The 26,918-nt window shown below is 40.5% G+C and overlaps 1 protein-coding gene across 1 annotated transcript; it reads right to left on the bottom strand.

The window, feature by feature from the left end:
* Positions 1-5,829: 5,829 nt before the first annotated feature.
* commd2 (COMM domain containing 2) lies at positions 5,830-23,135 on the bottom strand. The gene is made up of 6 exons (XM_070960799.1): positions 22,957-23,135; positions 16,947-17,024; positions 11,010-11,092; positions 9,448-9,522; positions 9,232-9,330; positions 5,830-8,801 (listed from the first exon to the last, which is right to left on the bottom strand). Exons 1-6 carry the CDS (start codon positions 23,021-23,023, stop codon positions 8,604-8,606), a joined length of 600 nt encoding a protein of 199 aa, XP_070816900.1. The 5' UTR covers positions 23,024-23,135; the 3' UTR covers positions 5,830-8,603.
* Between the last annotated feature and the right edge of the window lie 3,783 nt (positions 23,136-26,918).

The following is a 26,918-nucleotide window of genomic DNA, read 5'->3' as shown; positions in this document are numbered from 1 at the left end:
ATAGGTTTTGCAGCGTATTCGCTTGTGCACGGTGTATTCTTGCAAGATGACTGACAAAGTGAAGTGAGCAATGAGCATCCTCTGTGTCATCCAACTCTGCATACACACCTCTCACAAGTTATAGCCGCAAGTTAAGCACACACAGCGTGTGAGAGGCTTTTTTGTTTGTTTGTTTCTGTATGTTTCTCTTGTCATGGGCAAAGTGCATTACCGAGATATCGTGTTATTTTACTGTCAAGCTGTTTTTTCCTATGTTTCTAGAGGCAGTGAGGCATAGACTATGTTATTTTACTAAAACTTTGCAATATGCATATTCACATAATTTTGGACTATTACAGTATAAATACAACAATAATAGAAGAATTTGAATTTTGATTTTCTCAACCTCTCATTTAAACATATCAGTACTTGTTTGTTTATAACATTTACACACAAATGAAATATAATATGCATATAAATTATATAACTTTTAGAACCTTGCTGTCAAAGTTGATAGTCAAACTGAATAAAAGCACAAAAATATTTAAATACATGATTTCTATATCATTTAATTATTTTTTACTTTATTAATTTAGCACTAGGAATAATAAAGGGCAGATTATGAATGGATTAAATTTGTGGCTATACAGTTCAATTTTTGAAAAGGTATGAAATGTCATAGCAGCAGCAGCATAGCCTCCTCACCAACCCCCTCAACAGAAGCTGTTTAATGTACCCCATCAGGTAAAACAGAGACTAAATTTGCTTTGCACTGGCCTCTTACAGATATATGAGGTGTGGACAATGATATGGTATGTTGTGATTCCATGTTACATTCTTTATGAATATGGGTTGCTACCATTCAACCGGTTATATTGCAAGGTATGTTTCTGTATGGTGTTTCAAATTCGTGCTCCATGTGCCCCCTTTTAACTTTGAGTACCTTCCCTCCAAAGGTCTCTGCACGGCCCTGCTTTTCGTCACCATTGGTCAGGTGGTGATCTTCTTGCATGTTTTTAGTGGGGGTATATTTTTATGGAGGATACCCCAGGTGAACACGGGGAGAACATGCAAACTCCACATAGAAAGGCCCCTTTCCTCAAGCAGCAGGCACCAAAGGCATGGTGGAGGACACGCCCCCAGCGCCCACAGCGACCCGGACGGGAATTGAACCCGGGACCTTCTAGCTGTGAGGCGACAGTGTTTCCACCGTGACACCGTGCTACCCAAGTTGAGTTGAAGACATTTATATTTATAGCTTTTAATCTAGTCCTAACAAATTTCTTGATTTTACTCTGTAAATACATTTTGTAATTCTTGTCAGACCCTTATTTACCCTTGACTGTATTGCTACAAACTATCTGTGGGCTTTTAGCCAGCTTGAGTTGGGTGATAACCTAAAAGTTTAAAGAAAAGTAAATCAAGCCTTGGCCTTGCAACGGCCTGGCCACAGATGCAATATAGAAATGGAGGTGGAGAAGGCAAAGAAGGTGACTAGTGTTGGGAAAGTCAAAGCGTCCAGGATTGTAAGGGTAGGGGAGCAGAAGTTCAATGGCTGCAAGGGGGTCAACTTCTGGAATCCCCCTTAGTGTTAGTATGAAAAAAACTGATGGAAAACCTGAAGGTGAGGAATAACTCAGTGGATTCAAGTTGTGAAAGCTGTAGAACACCATTTAAAGATTAAAATGGGAAGAAGTAATTGACCTCAGGGTACAGTCAAGTCAGAAAACAGCATGTGTGGGTTGATACAAAAAGTTAATGTTTTCAGTATAATGTGAAAGCCTAATTGATAATGGTCAAGATTTCAAGCTGTTTATAGTAAATAAGAAAACAAATCCAGACATAGTATGTGTTCAAAAGTCCTGGTTAAAACCTAATTTAGATTTTGTTTTGTATGTATATGTAGCAGTGAGGTAGGACCCGGGGGGGGGGGGGGGGGGGGGGGTGGATGTGTCACATTTGCAAAGCAAGGCATTCCCTACAGAATAATGGATGAAGGAAATTAACAAGAATATGTGGTAGTGGAGGTGTGGGCTGAAAGGAAAGAGCTGGTGATTGTGAATTATTATGATCCTTGAAGAGATCAGAACAGCTGTAACATTTTCCGGTGTGGTGATTTCAGTGGACACAACACTTTATAGGGGAGCAAAACAAAAGACTGTAATGGTCAGGTAATAGAAGAGTTGCTTGACGAAAATAGTTTGGTGTACTTAAATGATAGCAATTTTACAAGAATTGACGTAAATACAGGGACAGACTGTGCTTGGGCTTACATTAGTGTCAAGCACTAAAGCATCAAACTGATGACCATGTAAAACTCTGATGGGAAATGCATCCTGGAGAAAGATGACTGGGTGAAATTTCTTGAAAAAGGTGAGTCACGTTAACGATGGAATGAACATGGAAACGCTTGACAGGAGAATACTGCATTAGAATCCATTCCCGAAACTAAAGCTAGTGAAAGTAGTGCCATGGTGGAATGATAAGTGTAAGGAGACAGTAAGAAATAAAAATAAGACATTTAAACCAGTCAAAAGTACTCACAATTGTCAACATTTTACTCAGTGCAAGCAAGCTCAGGCAGCAGTGAGGAGGACAATAAGACAAGAATAAGACAAAAGTGGCACAGTGGAGAAAGTACTGCCATTCAGTTGGGACCATTTTGGAATTTCCCCTTGTGGGACTAATAAAGGTATATTGAATATTGAATTAATTCAGGTAGAATGGGTGTGGGGGATGACTAAAAAAATGAGAGGGGATAGAAGGGGCAGGAGATATCCAGTTTTGAACGATGGAAACAAAATTGCAGTAACAAATAAGGAAAAGGCAGAGATGTTGGCAAAGTCTTTTTTATGGTGCATAGCTCCAGTAATTCATCAGAAGAAGGTAGATTTCACCTTATAGAGCAAGGATTAGTTAATGATTCGTACGAGGGGCTCATCTGCTTCTCACTATGGTCAATCAAATATATTTTAAATGATCAATTTTCAAGGGCATTTCAACATTGTTCACAGCATGTGTTAGGCAATTCTTATGAACAAATGTCAACATTCAACAATAAACATGGTAGCATTTCCTTATACTCATCCTAATAAACATGATGACTATATAACCCTACCTTAAAGGAAGGAATAAAGAAAGGCAGACTCTATTTGCCGAAATGATAAGCGCTATTTATCATAATTGTCTTATATCAAGTATCTAATGTAACTGCTACAAACCCAGATCTAGATGGCAGTATGGTTCCATGGTAGAAATTTTTAGGGGAATTCAAATCACAGTTTTGTCATTTTATGAGCCAGAAACACGGGAAAAGCATTGATATCACATAGATTATTGGCTTAGTATTGTAAGAACATCCAACGTTGAATCAAACATATAGATTGCATTATCCTGGTGTGATGGGACAGAAGGCAAACAGACATACAAAACAGTTTGCTTCAGGAATGTCTAATTTGCAACCTATCAGCATTATCTGATTTTGTAAGTTCCTCTGGGACCTGGCACTTTTCATTCAGACAGTTTTTACCGTTCTTATCTCTCATGGGGCTAGCAAGAAAGAATTAGCATCTCCATGAGAAACATCCTGGGTGAAAGGTAGCCTTTGAAGTGGGAGCCATCTGTGACTCTTGTCCCCCTGAAAGAATGTGAGAAGTTGTTCTTTAGCCAGACATCTTGTGTCTCTCCGAATTCACACCTCCCTGTGAACAGTCCAAATGGTCAATGACTCTTAAAAGTTGGGAAATTTACGACTTCATTTCTCCTGAAGGAATGCAAAAAAGGGGGAAAGAGGGACAGTTACAGGTCAGTTCTGCTACACTACCAACAAAGAATGATGTAAGGATAGTCCAACACATTCTTTAACTTCAGTTTTGATTGTTTATTTGCAATTGACTAAGTATATATTAAGCAAGGGCAAGCGAACAGCTCCATCAGGTTTAAATTCCTCAATGAACATATAAAGTCAATCAGTATATAATCAACAATATTGCAAAGGAATATTTAATCTTTAATAAGAGGGCTGATCTAACACTCATTTAATGGAGAGGGGGAGAGAGATTGGTCTTCAGGCCAGTGCGACTTTTCCTATCCTGCTGAGATGTGGAACTTGAAAAAACGCACAACTTCTTTCAAAGTCCCATCCTTGGTGTAACGCAGTGAGTGAAGAGGAACTTAAACTCCAATTTATAATCTGCATTAAAAGTAGCATTTCCGTCAATTATCGTCACTGTATATTGCCGTGGAAGTTCTCTCTCAGTCCCTGTGACCATGAGGTGTTAAAATGTAAATGTAAATGCTGCAAGCTATACAAATGCAAATTGGTATTGTGTGTGTGTGTGTGTGTGTGTGTGTGCGTGTGTGTATTCTGTGCCAACAGAATACAAAATTTTTTTTTTTCATGAGGATTTAAAAGTGTGTTTAAATAATTTTATAGGTTACATACAGGATAAGAGGCTAGGGTTGCCACCTCTCAGAAATGAAAATAAGGGATGCCCACCACAGCTCCTCGCGGCCATGACCACCACAGCCTGACTCCCGTGGGGTGCGGCGCCCGCAGCAGTGGTATGTTTTATTTTGTACGACTGTTTTTAGTAAAGGGATGATCAAGAAAGCAATTAGTCATTCTTAAAGCTTGAAATGCTTTATTACCAGTGAACACATTCTTTATTGTGCAACATTGTTGTATATAAAGTGCTGTTAATGAGGCTACATAAAGCCATATTTACATGCATCCCTATTTAACATACAATGAGGAAAATATATAACAAAGAGCCATACAATTTAGTTATTGCACAATCAATTAACCTAGTTAATGAGATAGGTCAGATGAGGTCATCCAAACAGTTAAACCACACTAATAAAAGAATTTATGTAATGATCACTGAACACTGTATTCCTCAAAAATAAAAACATTTTGATTATAGAACATAGATTACACAGAAAGCTCTACAAACATTTTTAGTCTAGGAAATGTATATATATTTAAAAAAATAAACATTTTCTCTTAACAATATTTATTTATTAACTGTCCATTAGTGTGATTTGTTCTTAAAATGGCCATTTATATTGGCTAATACTGCTGTATATTAAATAAATGATCATTCATTCGACTTTAAAAAGTCAACATCCTAAACAATCAATCAGACCACAATAGTCTATAGTAATCATCTCCACTGACGCTGTCCAGCCCAGGATGTGCCTCTTCCCACTCACGTCTGTACTTTTGCAAGCGTTTTCGCTTTTGAGGACGTGGTGGAGTATCAGGTGTAGTGAACTTTTTTAAAAGGCGCGGGTGTTGTGAGCAGCAGAGTCCTAGGCAACTGTGACAGCAACACATGCAGGCAGCCAGGCACAGACACACAACCAGGGTCGTGCGTAGATCCCGCCACGACAGTTATGCTGGCCTTAGTATTTCCTGTTTTATTTTGTTCATTATTGTTAGATTTAGTGTTGATGTGTGTGTGTGACAGACATATGTATTGGACATTTGTGAAAATACGGAACAAATCGCGTCCCGTGTTGGTTCAATACGGGACGCAACATTTAATTGTCAATTAAAGGACGATTCCGTATTTTACGGGAGAGATGGCAACCCTATAAGAGTTTTGACTCTCAAAAGCCTTTAATTTTCCACTTAAATTGCTAAATCGAATTGTGAAAATTAAAGCATCTACAGTTCTTGGACACATCACATTTTTTTGCATTTTGCCACCACAACACCACATGAACAATGGTTGCGTGAATAGCTTGCAAAATTCCAGCAGGGTAAGTCCACTAAAGGTTTCTTTAAGTAGGAATAAAAAGGGAACACACCAAAGTAACTTTTCTCTTTTTTTTTTTTTTTATTTTCGATGATGTCAGTTTAAAAAGTTTATATCCATCCATCCATTATCTATACTGCCTATCCCTTTCGGGGTTGCGGGGGGCTGGAGCCTATCCCAGCTACAATGGGCGAGAGGTGGGGTACACCCTGAACTGGTCGCCAGCCAATTGCAGGGCCACATGCAAGGACAAACAAACATTCACACTCACACCTATGGACAATTTAGAGTCATCAATTAACCTAATGAGCATGTTTTTGGTCTGTGGGAGGAAGCTGGAGTACCTGGAGAGAACCCACGCATGCATGGGAAGAACATGCAAACTTCACACAGAAAGGCCCTGCCTGACCCAGGGATCGAACCGGCAACCTTCTTGCTGTGAGGCACGCGCACTACCTGCTGCGCCACTGTGCAGCCCCAAGAAGTTCACATGTTTTATAAAATATGCAGGTACAAAAGTAGAAAATCAAAGTACCTAGCAAAATCACAGCATGTTTTTCTTTCTACACAACAAAAATTGTCGCGCGAGAAATTCTGAGAGCGCGACCTCGCATATGATTGGACGCCTCCTCTGATGCAATGACGTCGGCAGAAAACGACCTCGGAGTGTCTGTGAACGCGAATGGAGTTTGGAAAGTCCAAACAATTTAGAGAAGAAATTGCTGAGCGCGTTCAGTGGATTGTCTCGGCTGATCGCGCAATTGGTGAGGAGAATGGCCAAGAAAAAAAAAGATAAGAAGGAGTGTCCTAGCTCTCCCAACTCTGCCAGACACTGCAAGAGCGGCTGGAGAGCGACCCAAAGTATGTGGCGACACACCGCAAGAGGCTTCACATCGAGTCCCCTTCAAAGCGACAGGCGCCAACTCAGTATGACCCAGAGGCTGCATTTCCAGGGCCTTAGACTCTTTTTTTTTTTCATGCACCATGGACCAGCAGCATGGCCCAACCCAGAGACTCTTATCAGTGAACCCCTCTGCACATTTCCTTGCTTTTTCCCCCCAGTGGTCTATGATTTTATTTGGTTGATCTCCTTGTTGATGTGTGTTTGTCACAATTTCATTATAGACTTTTTCAAAATGTTTCTGTCAACTGTGCTCTTTGTGTTCTACTGTGTGGTAGTGTAGTTTTCATAAGGTGGATAGTCAAATAAATGAATCGTAAAAAAATATTTATTTATTTTTTTGTTTGTTTGTTTGTTTGTTTGTTTGTGGTGCACAGATGACCAATAACAGCAGAGTTGCTATCCAATCACATGAGGGTTTCCTTTTAAAATGCCTGTGGAATCATCCAATGGTTGTTTGTGAAGCCAGCAGGGCAGCCTGAGACATCAATGTTGGTAGCATTCATGTGCTAATTAGCTATTTGCACCTTCACGGAGGCGCGAATAACCACGTCCCCTGCTGACGGAGGGTCCGTTTCCGACGATATTCGGAGCGGGCAAACTTCCCCATAAACTGGCTGTAAATTGCCGATAATCAACAAACTTCGCAGGGGTTTACTGGTCGGAAATGTGGTTTTTCATGCAGTGTCAATTCCTCAATGAACATATAAAGTCAATCAGTATATAATCAACAAATATAGCAAAGGAATCTTTAATCTTTAATAATGAAGCTGATCTAACACTCATCTAATGGAGAGGGGGAGAGAGATTGGTCTTCAGGCCAGTGCGACTTTTCCTATCCTGCTGAGATGTGGAACTTGAAAAAATGCACAATTTCTTTCAAAGTCCCATCCTTGGTGTAGCGCAGTGAGTGAAGAACAACTTAAATTCCGATTTATAATCCACAATCAGTTGGAACATGGTTATTCCTCCTGTGCTCGATCTAGTTTACTGTAGAATTTCAGTAAACTAGATGTAGAAAGTCCTCCTTTGCAATGTTAGGCTTCTCACATACTCCTTCTCGCGTTGGCCAGTTTATACCCTTTCTCTGAATCCCTCCTCTTCATTGCACAAATCGTTTTTGACACGAAACTGACAAAACTAGTGTGTGTGCCACTTTATGTGTGCATATCCTTTTTGTAATTTCCTGCCAAGCTCCAGCCTTTGACTCAGTTTGGCACAGGCCACTAGCTATCGCCTTACATGACTTTCTCATCTGGATGAAGCTAATCTCCAGTGGAGAAATACATGACCTATCATTTATTAACTAGCTGAGCCAGATACACTTGAAACAGTTTATGATTGCCTTACATCATTAGTATCAACAGCAGTTTATGATAAACATCACCATAACTTGATATATGGCCAAAACCCATGCATTACATAATCATATTAGGACTAGGTGCTAAAAGTCCTTCTTACTCACAGATCTTCTGTGTGATAGGGAATGGGGATCTCAACCCTTTTGACAGCATTATATCACCATGTAGATCATGTTCAAGTTCTTTATTGCCATGTGTACAGCAATTAAAGAGAAGCAGTCATTGGCAATGACATTCTTTCATTCTGTTCCACTCAAATCTGGACACAGGAGTCTGTCAGGGCTTTGGTGCCTTTACACAGTTAGCCTTGACAGACCACAATAATGGTGTTTCATCCTCATCTTACACTTTAATACATTATCAGCAGCACTGTAGAAAGCTTCTATACAATACAGTCAATATCATTTGGCACATATTGTGACTTAGAGGGAATAAAATGGCAGCCATTCAGATGGGCAAACCTTGCTTAACATCCAGGATTAAATCAAAAGAAACATTCAACATGCACTGACACTGTAATGTTTTTCCGTTATAAAGGCAGTAATGTGATGTTTCGCAGGTAGCAGGAGGCACACGTTATACAGAAAGTGACCTTGGGCATTATTTGATGTTGCGTAATATACGGCGAGCGTGACTAGTTTTCATGGCAGCCAGAGCAGCCTCCAGTGTGGAGATAAGGTGAAGAAGGGTGTTGGGGTCTGTCTGGAGAACCCTGCTGCTGCTGTCACAACCTCTCCTCAGAAGCAGATGCATCATCAGCATGGGAATGACCTGTTGATGGACTGAACGACTCGCCAACTGACAGGAAGGAGTGAGGGAAATCACAATAAGAAGTAATAGAAAAATATGAATATTGATAAATGGAACCTTTACAGCTCCAAGTGCTAAAAACACAAAATGTATGAGCACAGGTTACGTATTATCCCAGACTATACATGTTTATGTTTTTCAGTTTGCAATGTACCCTCTTTCCATCCTTTCCACATTTCATACTTGTGGGCTCACAATGTAGGATGGTGGAAGTGATTGACTAACTAATGGTCTGATTTTGGTAACTGACTTACTTGAAAACTACTAAGTTAACAAACAAAGTACACATAAAAAGATGGAACATAACAGAATATATTGAACATATTCATGTACAGTAACAACATTATCCATTGTAATCCACAGCAGTTGAATAATAATTTCTAAAATATCTAGCATGCACACATAAACACACTCAAACCTGTACATCCAGTCTCCACTCCAGGCTGTGGTAGGCAGGCAGGCTGGAGGGCAGTTGACTCAGAATGCTGCGGATCTGATTGTGGTGCTGCAGGTACAACTGAAACAAAACCCTCACACGCTCAGCTGGAGTGCAGCGAACATTTCTACATACTGACTGATTCAAAGTGTACACTGCTCAGATCATCTCAGACAAATAAAACAGATTAAAAGTCACCTGTAAGAGGATCTGGTTAAGCTCTTCACCAAACCCCAAAACCAGCACTGAATCCAGGAAATCCACTTCAGAGATCTGCACAACCACAAAACAAGGATTAGTGACACTGAGAACAGCTGAGTCCTTCAGTGTTTGGATGTACCCCACAGTTGTTGAAATATCTGGCTCGCCAGTTTTTTGGTGTTTCAGTGTTTTGTGAAGATACAGGAAACACAGAGTGTTTGCAGTGTTTCCCCAACCATTATATTAGGGGAGTTCCGCCCCAATGTGGGCACACCCGCACACCTGCCCACACACACAAAAGCACACAGAGACACATGAGCGTGCACACACAGACATGTGAGTGCACACACAGGTGAACACACTCCAGCGGACTCCGAGTGCTTGTCGGAAAATATGTCACGTCAACCATCTGAAAGGCAGACAAAAACATCTGCATTTTATCTTGATAGGTGGGCCAGATGTTTCTGACTGAACATATCAAGAGGCTCTGAAAATGTTCTTCCAGAAGCCGAGAAAGATACACTGCAATGTCCAACAACATCTGCAACCGCAGCAGCAGCGCACAAGCAGCAGACCACCATGCAGAGGTGCTCTGCTTCAGTGCCTGATGACAAATCATCTAAAAGGCACGAAGACATAACGGAGCCAGGTTATAAAAATGTCTTACACATGCTTTTTTTTTTTTTAAACACACTTGCAATAAAAATATAATTGAATAGTTCATGTATGTTTAGAGTAAGAAGAGTGACTAAAGTTGTTCATATGTCTAGGCTGGTTTTATAGTTCAGTCAATCTTACTGTACTGTCTATCATGTTTGTTTGTATGCTACAGATGTCAAGTCCACCTCAGTTTCTGCTATGTTTCCAAAACACTGCACATATCTGAAAACATTTTATTCACCAGAAGGTGAATCAGCTTGTGAACTCAGTGCACTAAACCTGCAGAAAAAAAAGTTCTCAGGTTTCTCTCTGTTTACATTTTTACACTTTTTTTTACATTTATTATTTGAGTGTTTTCCATGGTTGTGTTGACATTTCCTTTCCTTTCTGCCTTGATAGCTGAGAGGATTATAATCAGAGGAAGGTTAAATTTAAAATAAAAATGTTAAAATTGAATGTTTTTTTCTCCAGGTCCTTATTTTAAATAGGTAATAAAAAATATCAATAATTATTGATATTGACCAATATAAAACACTTAAATCGTGATAGAGTTTTCAGCCATATCGCCCAGCCCTAGGTATACCTATTGTATTCTGGGCCATCATTAATAGTATTACATCTGTGCTTCTCCTGAAGGAAAAAGTCTATTAACCTGTATATACAATACACAGGCCCACTCTCAGTTCAAGGTTATGGTAATTCACCTATTCATCTTTACCAGTGTTTTCTCTGAAGGCTTTCTCCTTCTTCCCACTTGTTATGCATCGTTCTAAAATTTATTGGCGCTTACCTGTGGGATGGAGTTTGGAATTCACAGTAGTCTAGGCAACGCAAGATAGTCTTAATTAACCTCAGCCAGTTCAAACTCAGAGAGAAGTGTTCGAGTGTGAGTGACTCACCATGTGTTTGGAGCTCTCTGTCATCAGAAACATCAGGCCTTCCACTCCATGCTGCACCATTTCCACAGGAACACACAGCTTCTCTGCAAGTAGAGGGTCATTATGGATTTACTTTTAAGTCCTGGCAGGTGGTACATAAGTAGGTAGTATGTGTGTTAAAGCTGCATGATATGGAAAAATGTCCTAAGGATTTATTCAGTTCTGATTAGCATGAACAATAATAAGCTTGAACCACCCTTATTACCATGTTTATATCCTCCTGAGACCCAGCCTATTCATATATGTCCTCTGTAGTGGACATTTGGTTTTGGTCTATATCTTTTGACTCATTTGAGCTACCCTACTAAGTCCTAGTGTGCTCAGTAGAGGACATTCTGGCCTTTCGAATGATATCTCATATGTTTGGGTGGGATGAGGGGAACTTTGTGTTCATGCTGAGACAAAGTGGAGACTGCAGCAATGCCAGGAAAAGAGAAAAGAGAAGTCAAATATTGTTGAGATATATATATATATATATATATATTTTTTTTTTAAGTATGGTTGTAGGAGCTATTTGTAAGTTCAGTCTTTGGCTGTAGTTTTAGTTGTAAATATAAAAGGCTAATTATGAGTAACTTTGTTTCAATCCAATCCAATTCAATTCAATTCAATTCAATTCAATTCAATTCAATTCAATTCAATTCAATTCAATTCAATTCAATTCAATATACCTTTATTTATTTTGTTTGCTTGATTAATTTAAGTGTTTGCTTTATTTAGATTTTTTTTTTGGATAATATTCTTTGTTAGTTATTTGTTTAGGATATTTAGATTTGAATAGTTAATATTTTGGTTGATTTTTTAGTAATTGGTAACACTGGGCACCTGAGGTTATTTGTGTAGGTAGGCACCTTGAGTACTAGCAGGCACCGGGGCGGGCCTATGGGTTTTTACCAGTGCAAAGTAGGGTTGGGCGGTAATTCGGTAATAAGGTATCTAAAAATAGCAACGTATCAGTTTCATTACCGTCATTAAAAAAAAATGCTGCACATGTAGGTCTATAGGGGTCTAACATAATTGTAGCATCGTCATAACAAAAATGAAGTCCACTCCGTTCAATGTGTCTGGTTGAATTTTTACTCGAGAAAAAGGTGACTGTGCAAAATTACATACAAAAAAAATTAACCTGAGCAGTTTTACAGATGTTTTAACACAGGTATGTCCAGGCGCTCATATGGGCGCGTCTGGGCAGAGTACCGTTATCTCGTCCAAGCATACGGAGAAACTCCTCTGTTGAAAACACTTTTTCAGCCTTTTTTCTGCTTGATATTTTTCTTAGCTCTTATAAAAGGACGAGATGCAAATAAAACTGTAAAATAACACTTCGGGCTGCTCAGCAGAGTGAGCGCTCTGCTCGTTCACGAGACAGAGCGGTGAAAACTAACTGCGTGGTTACGCCGGTCAATAGCTCAGCGACCCACCCACATTCACCATAGAAACACCAATGACGAACCAGAAGTAAGTAAGCCCAGAGATAGGGGTGCTTTTCATTACATAAATTAGTCTCCTCGTCTCCCCCACTCGCTTCCTCTCCTCGCGTCTTAGCTCCGCCCAGCGAGGACATGAAAGAGGGATGCGAGGAAGGGACGTGAGGACGGAGGAAACGAAACTCCGAAATTAAAAATCCTCGCTCCACAACGTCAGTCCGAAGCGACGTCAATTACTGATGACGTTTGCGTGATAAAAAAAAAAACAACGTGATATTATGGTCAGATCTGCAGTCAGACTGTTCTACTCCTGATTGCTATTGATGAGGTTTCAATTATATGCCGTTAGAGACATAACAGAGGACGGGTGTGTGGTAGATTAAACCAACAGCCTTGTAGCCTTGCTTTAAAAAACCGTACGACACGCCCCTTAAATAATAAAAGACTTCCGCGTAGGCTACACCGGTGTATCCTCACTCTGATCTCCTTCAGAAGCCTCCTCTCTCCTCGCTCCTCGTCTCCTTCAGGTGCATTTAAGCAATTGGAAGATCCTTCATCATGGCGGAGAGGAAACGACTTCTGGGTCGACGAAGGAGAGAGGAGACGAGGAGGCACAATTAAATGTAAAGAAAAGCACCCAGGTTATTGCATGAAGAGCGCTCCCTCCATTCTAGAAACCCCTCCTTTTCATGTAAACAAGCAGGACCTTCGTGATTGATCTCAAACTAACGCAGAGTCATAGGAGGAGACATTAGCAATGTTTTTTTTGGGCTGGTATATAACTTTTGACCACAAAACAGCAAAGGTAAAACATACTTTATGATTTAGCGAAGTTTTTCCTGGTACTCTTTGGCTGCTAGCTCGCCGAGTTTTCATCGCACATTGTGGAGGCAGACATCTTCGTGGTCATCAGACTGTCTGCTTTCATATGATATTGACGGTATATTCATATTGACGGTATCAAAATTTGAATACTGCCCAACTCTAACATGGAGTATGAATTATGTTTCGTTTGGGTGACAATGCTTGGTAGAGGCTTTTAACTGAGTTTCTCCCCGTCATTCTGGTATGGTATAAGTTAGGACTGGTGCTTCTTCGTGTGAGCATTGACCGTCTGAACTGCACGCATCAAAATTTGGATACCGGCCAACTCTAGTGCAAAGGACGCACCAGCAGCCATGATTTTCTTTGTTCTTTTGTTTGTTTTATTATTTTGAAATAAATCATCACAAAACACAAGAATCCAGCTTGGGCATTTATCCTTTTTTGCCTGCATTAAACCACATCCCCATGGTGCATCAGTGGCCTTTTGATTATGTTTGTGTAGCCCAGAGTAACTGAACCGGTCAAAAAGAATCCCTACTAATTTAACACTATCACAAGGAAGCAAGAACTGGTTACATTTGGTTTAAAGTATAATTTGTTTTTTATGAACAAATGGCCTCTACAATGGTAATCATATATTTTCTTGTTTATGAACATGTCAGGAATCATAAAATTGAAGTCAGAGTTCAGTTAAACTTTTTGTTAGGAAAAATAATAGTAATGTTATGAATGTTTAATAATGTGTATTTTGTTCAGTAGTTCAACAAAAGATACAGGCCAAATGTTCAGTTTCATTTAAAAATAGATTGACATTCTTATGTTCTTGTCAGCCTATTATGATTTCGTTGTGTTATGGTAAAATCTAAAATAAAAATATTTTTGCAAAATTCTAAATTGTGAGTTGTGGTTTTAGCTCCAAAGAGGCAGGAAATCACAAAAAAATTAAACTGAAAGATGCTTTTTTTCCCCCTTGGTTCTTAGGAGGATATGACAAATTTGGGATCATAGAAATCTTACAGTATTATATGCTATTTTATTATTAGTCAAATTAGTCAAAGCTATTATTATAGCTCTGTCAAGTTCTCTCCCTATAACCAACAGGTCAAGGCAGATGGTTGCCCACCCAGAGCCTGGTTCTTGTGTTGTGATTTGGCACTACATAAATAACACTGAATTGGATTGAATGTGATTTATTAGTTAGTGAACACTGGGTCATTCATTAATACAAAAAAAGCAACTTTTTTCCAGCAAGAAAGAAAATAACATAAAACATTCCACTAACACGTTTTTGTTCGTGGTCTCTGAACTCAGCATGCACATAATGCTTGACATCACGTCAATGCAACACGGCAACTCTCAAGAAAACAAAAGTAGATATGGAGTGTCATGCTTTCCAAGAGAAATGGACAAATTATTTTTTTTTTGTAGAAATAAAAGGCAAGCCAATGTGCCTAAATTAGCTTATGGGGACATGCTCGCAGTGATGAAAAAGGCTAATCTCGAGCATTATTACAGCTTGAAACGTGCTAAATTGGATGGGCTGCAAATTACAAATGTAATTTGATAAAGTTAATGCTCTTCGGTGAAGTTTGGATGTCTAACAAGCAGCTTTCACAAGACCACATTGTGAGAGAGACAGTGTTAAGCAGGCACGTTTTGTGTTGAGTGAGCTAACAGCTAAGATGTTGAAGCCTAATTAAGAAGAAGAATTTATGAAAGAGTCCCTTGTTGCTGCTATGGAGCTGCCAGCACTGGACAAGATAAAATTCTTCCAAAGTGTCAGTTTGTCTCTGTTAATTCCTGATAACCTACAGCACGAAATCATTGAATTGCAAAGCAATGACCTACTATTGAGAGCAGCTCGTTTTAAAACTGACTTTTGCAAAGACTTGGTTCTGCTCATGACTGACTGACCCAACCCTGGAAACCCAGCTGCAAGTAGCATCATCATCACTACATCTGACATCAGATACCTCACACAAATAAGTCCATAAATTAAATTATTTGAAATAAAGTGGAATGACAAAGGCAAGAAGTATTGAACACACAAACTGAAAATGATTTAATACTTGGTAGAAAAGCCTTTGTTGGTAATGACAGCTTCAAGACGCCTCCTGTATGAAGAAACTAGCCACATGCATTGCTCAGGTGTGATTTCGCCTTTTCTTCCACCCAAACTCTCTTCAAATCTTCAATGTTCCGTGCGCCCCTTCTATGAACTCTGATCTTCAGTTCTTTCCATAGATTTCCAAATGGATTCAAGTTGGGTGATTGACTGGGCCACTCTGGCAGCTTTATTTTCTTTCTCTGAAACCAACTGAGAGTTTCCTTGGCTGTGTGTTTGGGGCCAATGTCTTGCTGAAGTGTCCACCCTCGCTTCAGCATCCTATTTGATGGCAGCAGATTATTATCAAGAATCTCTCTGTACATTTCTCCATTCATTCTTCCTTCAATTATCAAGTCTGCCAGTACCATGTGCTGAAAAACAACCCCACACCGTGATGTTCCCACCCCAAACTTCACTGTTGGTATGGTGTTTTGGGGGTGATGTGTAGTTCCATATCTCCTCCAAACATGGTGTGTGTTGTGTTCTGACAAGACTATTTCATCAGCCTGTCCAAATGTTGTGCAGCAAACTTCAAAAGAGCTTCAACATGTTTTTTTCTTCAGTAGTGGAGTCTTGCGTGATGAGCGTGCATAGAGGCCTTGGCGGTTGAGTGCATTACTTATTGTGTTCTTTGAAACAAGTAAACCTGCTGATTCCAGGTTTTTCTGAAGCCCTCCATGAGTGGTTCTTGGCTCTTGGACAACTCTTCGGATTATTCTTTTGACTCCTCTGAAATCTTGTGAGAAGCACCTGGTCGTGGCCAGTTTAAGGTGAAATGATGTTCTTTCCACTTCCGGATAATGGCTCCAACGGTGCTCACTGGAACATTCAGAAGCCCCTGCAGCCCCAAACTTGCAAGGAACCTCCACCATGCTTCACTGCTGCCTGCAGACACTCATTATCGTAGCGCTCCCCAGCCCTTCAGCAAACAAACTGCCTTTGTGCATAGTTGAGTCACTTGGCCTTGTTTCCATGTCGGAAGAATGGCTTTTTGGCTGCAACTCTTCCATGAAGACCACCTCTGGCAAGACTTCTCCGGATAGTAGATGGGTGTGCCTGGGTCCCACTCGTTTCTGCCAGTTCTGAGCTGATCTGAATTCAAATAGAAATGAGCTTGATGTGTTTTTCATCTGCTGCACTGTTTCCTTGGCGGACCACTGTGCTTCAATCGCTTTGCATTTTGTAAATTGATAAAAACAAACAATTATTTATATTTTTGAAAGCATTCTTAGTTTACGGCATTTTCTCACACCTGCCTAAAACTTTTGCACAGTACCGTATGTGTTCAATATTTACTGGGTCCATTGGAGGATGCTATAAAAATTGAAATTGCCCTTGATAGGAAAAAGGTTCCCCACCAAGACGAGCATGCAGACGAGCATTAACCTTTTGGACAGTTGTGTGCTGTTGTGCTGTTTTGAACAATATTACTCATGACTAGTCCACTACTGTTCACTGCGTCAAATTGTGGTTTTTTATCAGCTGTCTAAGTGGACCAAGTCAGCTGTTTGGTAAGGAGTATGTAAAGAAAGGTCTTACTGGCTGCTCCCTCATAGATCTTGGGACTGGTTCCTCTCCTTAGGAACTCCAGTGCTATGCGCCCAAACTCTCCAACCACTGAGGACAAAAACACATGGACATATACAGTATGATCAATTTATTAAATACAAAATTCATCAGTATGTTAAATTCATACTTGGGGTTAGGATAATATACTATATAAACAAAGTTGATGTCTGTCTGTGTTTTGCCATTTATTCAATTCAATCATTCAGTTCTTATATATAAGAGACACATTTTTCAGAGGCAGCACTTGAGAAACTGAGACCATTACTGTCTTTTCCTCCCTCATTCAAATTTCACATGAGATGGGTGGCTGTCATTAAAAAATGAGATGCAGAGGGCTGTTTTATTGTCACAAATGGTTTGATTGGTAGAGCATATCACATAGTTCCAATGTCTGTGTTTCAAATAAAGACTGCCTCTCTCATTCCTTGAATTGCTCTCCTCATCGGTTTTAGTATTCCAATTGTGGTGACTATCCAAAAAAAATCAACTTAATTAGTCACATAATGGTGGGTTGAGGATTGAACTTAACTGGATTCCAGGTAAAATAAAGTACTGTGCAAAGCTGTTCTCCTGTGGGTGATGTTCCGATTTATTGCAACAAAAAAATACAACAAAAACAGAACGTTACTATGAAAGCTGATGTGAACTGAAGCTCAAAGACGCGGGCTGTCCTCTGGATATCGGTAAGAACTGTTGTGCCCCCCCCCCATCTAACTCATACTGATTTATACCTTATTTCATTCACCTACTGCTGGGTGGTTACCAATTAAACAGAAACAGAAATATGCTACACCTTGTGGTCAAATAAGGTATTTGCACAAAACATAAATGAAGAATGGCTCCAATTTTGTAACTTTTTTTTGTTCTGGGGGGAAAAAAAAAACAACAACACTATTTCATAGTACTGGCCCATTTCAACAGTAAATCACAGAACTTTGCTAATTGGCATCTAAGAAGCACACAGTAACATCATAATGTATGATTATACACTAGAAAACCATATGTGAGCATACATGAAATCTTATTCTTCAAATAAATTACCTCTTTTGCTGCTATCCTTCCTCCATTACTCCAGTCTTCCTGCCTTCATACATATTTGTATGTTGCAAATTCACACAACAGTTAATTCTGGTAGGGTGTCCCTGATTGTTTCCACATACCAAGAGAAAGACTACAGCATGGAAATTCTTATACACCATCTTCAAGGCAGATATTGAATGCATATCTACAGCCTTCTTAAAATAGCATTAGAATCAATGCATCATTTCATTTCAAATACACAACAAAATGAAATCTCTATGAAATCTATCAATATTATAATGTGCCAATTGAAGCTCAATTCAATTTTTGATTTAATCATTTTCTATTTCAGCACTGACAGCTATGCCATTGTTAGACAATTGAGCCTTGATTTGTAAAGATCAACAGATCATTGGTTTTATGGCCTAACAAGACAAGATAAGATAAGATAAGATAAGATAAGATAAGATAAGATAAGATAAGATAAGATAAGATAAGACTTTATTGATCCCACACTGGGGAAATTTAGTTGTTGCAAACTGTCATTTCAAATTCTTCTTAAAAAAGATAAAAAAGACCATTAAACCTGGAGGGGTGCCTGTCAAAGTCATGTCTGACAAATATTAAAATTAGAAAGACGATAGCTCCATCAAACCATATAGAATAATAAAACAACTAAGAAGTTGTGATAAACTATAATTCAAGTCAGCACAGCAAAAACAAATAGACCACAACTCAATTCAGTTTTCAATAGGTGTATTACAAAAAGAAAGCGATTTTGGTGAGTAAAGGAGTGTGTGCGTCCCACACAAGGCCGCCTTAATGCATGGGCTTACCTGGGCTACAGCCCAGGAGCCCACGGAGTTTAGGGGCCTATCATTTTGGGACAAATTAGCATAAAAAGTCAAATTGTTATGTAACTTGTCAGTTTTCCTGTCAATCACATTGGGCTCTATTTTCGACTCCGCCACCAGAGGTGCGGCGCAAAGTCAGGTCCGCTGCGCCGATGGGGCGTGGCGGCGCAGACTTTGGTATTTTCGTGAGCTGCAACTCGAAAAGAGGGAGGGGACAAGGCGTGGAGTGGGTTTGGCACAGCCGAGTCAAATCTTCACGAATCACAGCTCCTCGCCTCACCTTTAGGAACGCCGCTGGCGAGGCTCATGGCAAGTTTCCGGGAGACTGACGTCACTCATGTCTCCTGACATCCCTTTGTATTACTTTGCACAACCGTTTGTATATACTGTTTAATTTTTCTCAGTATATATATATGTATATATTGTTTTATATTGTGTTCTATATTTTGTGGTATATTTTGTTTATATATTTATATTTTCAATATAAATATTTTGGTTTTATATTTGCTTTTTATATATATAGTTCTCTTTCTTTTCTTTCTTCTCTAATTTTATTCTAATTCTATTCTTGTAAGGAGCACTGCAACAACAACAATTTCCCCTCGGAGATAAATAAAGAATTTCTCATTCTGATTCTGATGTCTAAATATGAGGTCCTTAGATGGTAAATCCTCGGCCTCCTCTTCATCCTCCTCAAAGCAATGATGTACTCCATCGTTGCAGATAACGTTAAGCATTACAATGATAACATTTGTATTTGGAATGAAATGACGTGGGTAATAGCGGACAACATCATCACTTACGTTTTTTCATGTGTCTGTCTCTCTCTGTCTCTCGAGTGCTCTGAGATAGATGCAGTATATATGCTCTGTAGGATGCCACGGCTGTTTCTGTTGGCACAGCGACGTTAACCGATTAGTTCGCATCCCTGTTTCACCTGTGTACATTCGGTCAGGGTGAGTGACCATTACGCGTGCCGAACGCGCTTGTATGTGCTGACTCAGACAGTTACATTGAATCGTCGCTGTTGCTAATTATTGATCGCAGTGTGCGTTCGATGACTGACCGAGCACTGCTGAAAACACCGTTAAAACCACGCTGCCGTCTTGTTGACGGTGTGATATATGGCGTCATCACGTTTTCAGTGGATAGCCGTTATTACCTAGCAGCCACCCATCCAGAGAGGTGTCCCCCTGAAAGACTGTAGTGATGCTAGAATTCGCCGGATGAACGAGTCATGTGCCGACCCGGGGAAAGTGGCATACACATTCGTCACCAGACATCCCTGTTTCACCTGTGTACATTCAGTCAGGTTGAGTGACCATTATGGCCAGATGAGATACGGATCAAAATATATAAATTTAGGTCTGACTGTATGTGCTGACTCAGATAGTTGTATTGAATCGCGGCTGTTGCTAATAATTGATCGCAGTGAAATGCCAGACACTGTGGAAACCTGCCTGTGAGGTATTGGTGACGTGAGCGCACAACTCCGCCGGTTTACAAAAATCCACTTGCGCCGCCGGCGCACAAAGTTGACCAGGTCTGAGGTGGCGAGCTTTCAGCGCACTTTTACGCCGGCTCATTATGCCGACACCTCCCCCCTACTGCGCCGCAACGCCCATCCTGGCGCACCTCTGTACGCCTCGGTCTACCAAAATACCAAATGCGCCGTGCGCCTGCCCATTATGTGCAAATTTGAGATTGAGCTAAATTAACCCGTTACCACCATGCCCAACCCTGCCCCCCTATGTGTCAATCTGGTCACGCTTCATCACTTTGATAGAGAGACAGGTGGAAGATGTCGGCAAAAAAAAGTTCGAGAGTGGTGCTTCCAAAAGAAAATCGGCAGAACAGAACAGGGAGAAAAATTTACTATAGAGCATCCCGAAGCTCACGGGATTCTTTCAGTCTCACACGGATGACAGCGGAGGAAGCAGCCCATCTAACCCAGAGGGTGGGGAAATGGCTTTGACCAGCGCAAAGTACCCGCTTATTGGGCAAAAATGGGACCAACGGCTTGTCAAAATAAAAGCGCTGATATGTCTGTGTCAGAGCGCACATATAAACAACAGACTTTTTTTTTTTTTTTTTTTTCAAAAACATGCAAAGACAGAGTCAGTAACCTTAAACTTATGTCCATTGAGCATGACATTCTTCATGATTTGGATTTGGCTGTGCATTGTTTGAAAAGTGATGTTGATTAAGCTATTATTTAGTTACATCTTATGGAAGGTGATATTTAGGCCATGCTCTGTCTATGGAGCTGTGTGTGTGTGTGTGTGTGTGTGTGTGTGTGTGTGTGTGTGTGTGTGTGTGTGTGTGTGTATACCTGTATTTATAATGGAGTAGTTTTTGATCGTAGCTTTGCTACATTTACAAATAGGGTTGCCACCTTTCAGAAATGAAAATAAGGGACGCCCACCACAGCTCCTTGGGGCCATGACCACCACGGCCCGACTCCCGTAGGGTGGGGCGCCCGCAGCAGTGGTATGTTTTATTCTGTGCCACTGTTTTTCGTAAAGGGGTGATCAAGAAAGCAATTAGTCATACTTAAAGCTTGAAATGCTTTATTACCAGTAAACACATTCTTTATTGTGCAACATTGTTGCATATAAAGTGCTGTTAATTAGGCTACATAAAGCCGTAATTACATGCATCCCTATTTAACATACAATGAGGAAAATATATAACAAAGTGCCATATGCATACAATTTAGTTATTGCACAATCAATTAACCTAATTAATGAGATAGGTCAGATGAGGTCATCCAAACAGTTAAACCACACTAAAAAAAGAATTTATGTAATGATCACTGAACACTGTATTCCTCAAAAATATAAACATTTTGACATAGATTACACAGAAAGCCCTACAAACATTTTTAGTCTAGGAAATGTAAATATATTTAAAAAATAAACGTTTTCTTTTAACAATATTTATTTATTAACTGTCCATTAGTGTGATTTGTTCTTGAAATGGCCATTTATTGGCTAATACTGCTGTATATTAAATAAATGATCATTCATTCGACTTTAAAAACTCAACATCCTAAACAATCAATCAAATCACAATAGTCTAATAGTAATCATCTCCACTGACGCTGTCCAGCCAAGCATGTGCCTCTTCCCACTCACGTCTGTACTTTTGCAAGCGTTTCCGCTTTTGAGGACGTGATGGAGTATCGGGTGTAGTGGACATTTTTAAAAGGCGGGGGAGTTTTGAGCAGCGCCGGTGTGTGGTGTCTGTCTCTAAGCAACCGTGACAGCCACACACGCAGGCAGTCAGGCACAGACACACGACCGGGGTCCTGCGTAGATCCCGCCACAACAATTTTGCTGGCCTTAGTATTTCCTGTGTTTTATTTTGTTCATTATTGTTAGATTTAGTGTTGATGTGTGTGTGTGTGTGTGTGTGTGTGTGTGTGTGTGTGTGTGTGTGTGTGTGTGTGTGTGTGTGTGTGTGACAGACATGTGTATTGGACATTTATGAAAATACGGAACAAATCGCGTATTTTCCCGTCCCTTATTGGTTCAAAACGGGACGCAAAATTTAATTGTCAATTAAAGGACGATTCCGTATTTTACGGGACGGGTGGCAACGCTAGATGCACACTGGTCGAAGCCAGAATACTTAGACTACGGGTGGCAACCCTATTTACAAAAGCATGTGAATTGTTCTTCCAACAATACAATGTAATATTTGATAATATTGCTACTGCGGGAAATACAATGCGGTAATTTTGAATTGTGAGTTACCCTGACATTTCCCAACCATTGTCATAAAATAAACACATGTGGCAGGACAGAGAGCAAGCTTGAAAGAAGAGTGTCCACAGAGACTACTACAATATTATATAGTTTCTATTAGTGATAGAATTATAATGCTGCTATTGTGACGCGTATGTGTAGGCTACGTTAATACCATATGTTGGCGAAACAGACGACTAAATATTGTACTGATCTTGCCTATGCAATCCAAGCTACACATCCCGTATTCACAATCAGCGCATTCAGCTTACAGGAGTAAGGCTTAAGTGTTGTAGTAGCAAAGATGTTGTCATGATCCTGATCCTCTGCCATACCAATGACAGACCGGTTATTTACCTGCGGCGTCAATCTTTAGCAGGAAGGTGAGGTGTTCTTTAAGGTCTTCAGACAAAACTAGCAGCATACTGAACAGGAGCGTCTTGTTCAACAACACCTCTTACTATACTAACCGGGACAAGCGTATTTATTAACCCGGAAGGCGAATTGGAACGTAGGTTTTCCTTCTTCTTTGGTGTCCTACCGCAGCTGCAATGCATATCATTGCATCACTGCCATCTTCTGGACTTAGTCAACTCCGTTAGCGTACCTGTCCATATTCCTGTTGAGTCCCAGTGATTTCGATCGTATATAAAATATATGTCAAACGCAAGCTCGCGATGGAATTATCTTTGACCGCATCATCATATCTAATTAATAGAGCTGGCCCGCCGGGATGTTTCACGCACCACTAGTACTACAAGTCCCATAATGCACTGCCAGTGCATTGGCACGTCAATCAAAGGCCCGCGAGCGCGAGTCCCTGCCCCCACTCGTTCATCAGCAGCCTGATAGAGAACTAGTTAGCTGTGGTCAACTTTCAACCACCCTCTCCCCGAAAAATGGCTAAACGAAAGGTGGAATTTGAAAACAGAGGTTTTCAAGGCAGGTGTGAGGCAGAGTATATGTTCGAGGATATGAAGGGCAAAGCTGTCTGTCTGTCTTCTGTGAGGAGACAGTGTGGCTGTAATGAAAGAAAATAACGTAAGATACTATGAAACGAAACACCATAACAGGTAAATGACTGTGGAAAAGCTGCATAAAGAGCCTTAAGAACCTAATGCAACTGATTTTTCTTGTATTTAATGTTTAATGTTGTTGTTTAGATAAAAACGGTCTTATAAGCTGTGTTAGTTTCAGGTTCAAGTATTCTGGCTTAGACTAGTGTGCATCTAGGGTTGCCACCCGTCCCATAAAATACGGAATCGTCCTTTAATTGACAATTAAATGTTGCGTCCTGTATTGAACCAATACGTTACGCAATTTGTTCCGTATTTTCATAAATACATGTCTGTCACACACAAATCAACACTAAATCTAACAATAATGAACAAAATAAAGCAGAGGAAATACTCAGGCCAGCAAAATTGTCGTGGCGGAATCTACACAGGACCCCGGTCGTGTGTGTTGTGTGCATATTGTGGCACTTTGTTATATATTTTCCTCACTGTATGTGAAATAGGGATGCATGTAATTATGGCTTTATGTAGTCTAATTAACAGCACTTTATATGCAATAATGTTGCACAATAAAGAATGTGTTCACTGGTAATAAAGCATTTCAAGCTTTAAGTATGACTAATTGCTTTCTTGATCACCCCTTTACAGTAGCACAAAATAAAACATACCACTGCTGCGGGCGCCCCACCCCACAGGAGTCGGGCTGTGGTGGTCATGGCCCCAAGGAGCTGTGGTGGGCGTCCCTTATTTTCATTTCTGAAAGGTGGCAACCCTATGTGCATCAGAGAGCAGCAAACTCAGGTTTAATACATGTTTACTTTTTGCACTCTTTTCTTGCTACCACTGGGCATGTTTGGTTTTTCTTTGAAGGAAAGAATTTTTTGGCTGTTGTTGGCCTGGGGGAAAATGTTTTCATTTGAAATTACTATGGAAAGCTGCAGATAAAGTCATAAGAAATGAATAGACTTGGACTTAGACCAGTGGCATTGGAAGGGTCTCTTGGGGCTCCAAGCAAGAAATCCCTGGAGCCCCCACCTCACCCATACACGCTGCAAAAATTTGGTTTTTGCACCCATTCCAAATCAAATCAAATCAAATCAAATCAAATCAAATCAAATCAAATCAAATCAAACTTTATTTATATAGCACTTTTCATACATAATAAAATGCAACACAGGAGTTAAAAAACAGTATAAATCAAAATTAAGCAACAATAAAAACCCATCCCTCCCACCCTCCGTATGTACAAACACCCACCCTCAACTACATGCACACATACACATACATAAACATACACATACACACATGCACACGCGCGCACACACACGCACACATAGATACACACACACACACACACACACACACACACACACATTCTTACTGCAGACAATAGCAGGGGTAACGAGACATGGCAAGGCACTAATGATTGAGGAGAATGCCACCTTTGGGGTCGTCCACACCGAGAGACATCAGGGACTGTGAGCACAGGGGGCAACCGCACCCAGGCCCACCCGAGCCTGACAGACCGGTGGACCCCACACCAAGGTAGGGAGTCGCCCGACCAGCCGGGCCAAGAGGGCCCGAGGACAGCACCCCCTGCAACAGATCAGACACATCTCTCGGTGTGGAGGACCCGCTGAGGAAACACTGGAATTAAAAAAATAAACATTTAAAAGAAGAAAAGTTCCTAAGATAATAAGTAAAGTAAATAAAATAGGGTAAAATAATGCAACATATAAAACATGAACATCGAATGAAATAACCCAGATAGCAAAAACCTTTTGGCTTCAGTTCAGCCAAATCTGGCTTGTCATTTTGGCAAGATTATGGGTGGATGTCTGGGCCCTACATGGCCCAAATTAGGCAAGCCAAAATCACACCACAGGAAAGCCAAACTTCACCCAAAACTAATTGTGGATTTCCAAAATATAGCCATAATTGTCCCAGAAGAACCCCCAGGTTCCCACAACCCAGCCAATACGTAGCCAAACTGACCCAAAGAAAGGCCAAAAGGAGGCCAAAAGGGGACCAAAAGGGGGCCAAAATTCACCCAAAACTAATTGTGGACTTCCAAAATATAGCCACGATTGTCCCAGAAGAACCACAAATCCCCACAACTCAGCCAAAAAGTGGCCCAAACTGACAGGCCATAATGCATGACTGTTCCCCTGTATGTGTATATGTAATAACTATTTACTGCTGTATTTGAAAAACAAATAGGAAGATTTAAATCATTTCATTTCATTTGGCTTGGTCATTTCATGGGTTCTGGCTTGGTCCTTACTGGGTCCTGGCTGTTTTCTGGCTTGGTCCTTGCTGGGTCCTGGCTGGGTTCTGGCTTGGTCCTTACTGGGTCCTGGCTGGGTTCTGGCTTGGTCCTTGCTGGGTCCTGGCTGGTTTCTGGCTTCCTTGCTGGCGCTTCTTCCTTCCACCGTCTCTATCCCCAGCCCAGTAAAACCACTTCTTGATTGCTTGTGCAATCTCATTATCGGTGGCTGAAGAGCACACAGGGTTTCTTCGCACAGCATCTAAAAGTGATAGCATATAAACAAAGACAAACAAAAAGACTTACTTAATCTACTATAACCTTGGAATGCTTTATTAAAGAGGAACTATGCAAGTCTGGGTGCTTTTCCGCTGTTTTGCTAACCCTCGTCCTGGCCATGTGCATTTGTTTACAACAAATGTTATATATCATATACAGTGGTACAACGTGTACATTTGTGTAGTTAAATGTTGCAAACAAGAGATTACATGTTACGGGGCATGTTTGATCTGCACACCAGGGCGGCGGCCCTGAACTTGCAAAGTTGTTTTTCAGCTAAGAGATGCAATAAGTGACACGCAAATGGAAGGCAGAGAGCCTCCATTTCCCCCCCTTAACAAGTTAACCATCACAATTACTCCAAAGCTGTTTAATTAAGATACAAATAGAGCACAGTTAAGCCACAAATCATGCAAAGTTCCCCTTTAAAAGCTTTAATATAGTTGTAAAACTTACCCACTACCACCGCTTTTAAATGAAGCCGGTCAAAGGCCAGCTTTCCATTTAGTCCACACCAGGTTACTTTTAGAGCCAAGTCATTCCTAAAGGCTCGTTTGAGGATGCCCCAAACGGTTTCTTTCATAGTGGCACCCCCAGCAAGTCCTAGAGAGGTGACCTGAAAATAGCAAAAGAGAATTACCTGCATTAATTTGCATTGAACTAGCATTACATTACCCTAATGAATCAAAAGCAGCTCACCAATTCCTGTTTTAATCCGGGAATAGACTGGAGGCCTCCTTCCAGGGCCATCAGCTGTG

The sequence above is a fragment of the Chaetodon trifascialis genome, chromosome 4 (genome assembly GCF_039877785.1).
Source record: "Chaetodon trifascialis isolate fChaTrf1 chromosome 4, fChaTrf1.hap1, whole genome shotgun sequence".
Lineage (NCBI taxonomy): Eukaryota > Metazoa > Chordata > Actinopteri > Chaetodontiformes > Chaetodontidae > Chaetodon > Chaetodon trifascialis.
The sequence above is the reverse complement of the archived record's forward strand: the minus strand, read 5'-3'. Positions and strand labels throughout refer to the sequence as shown.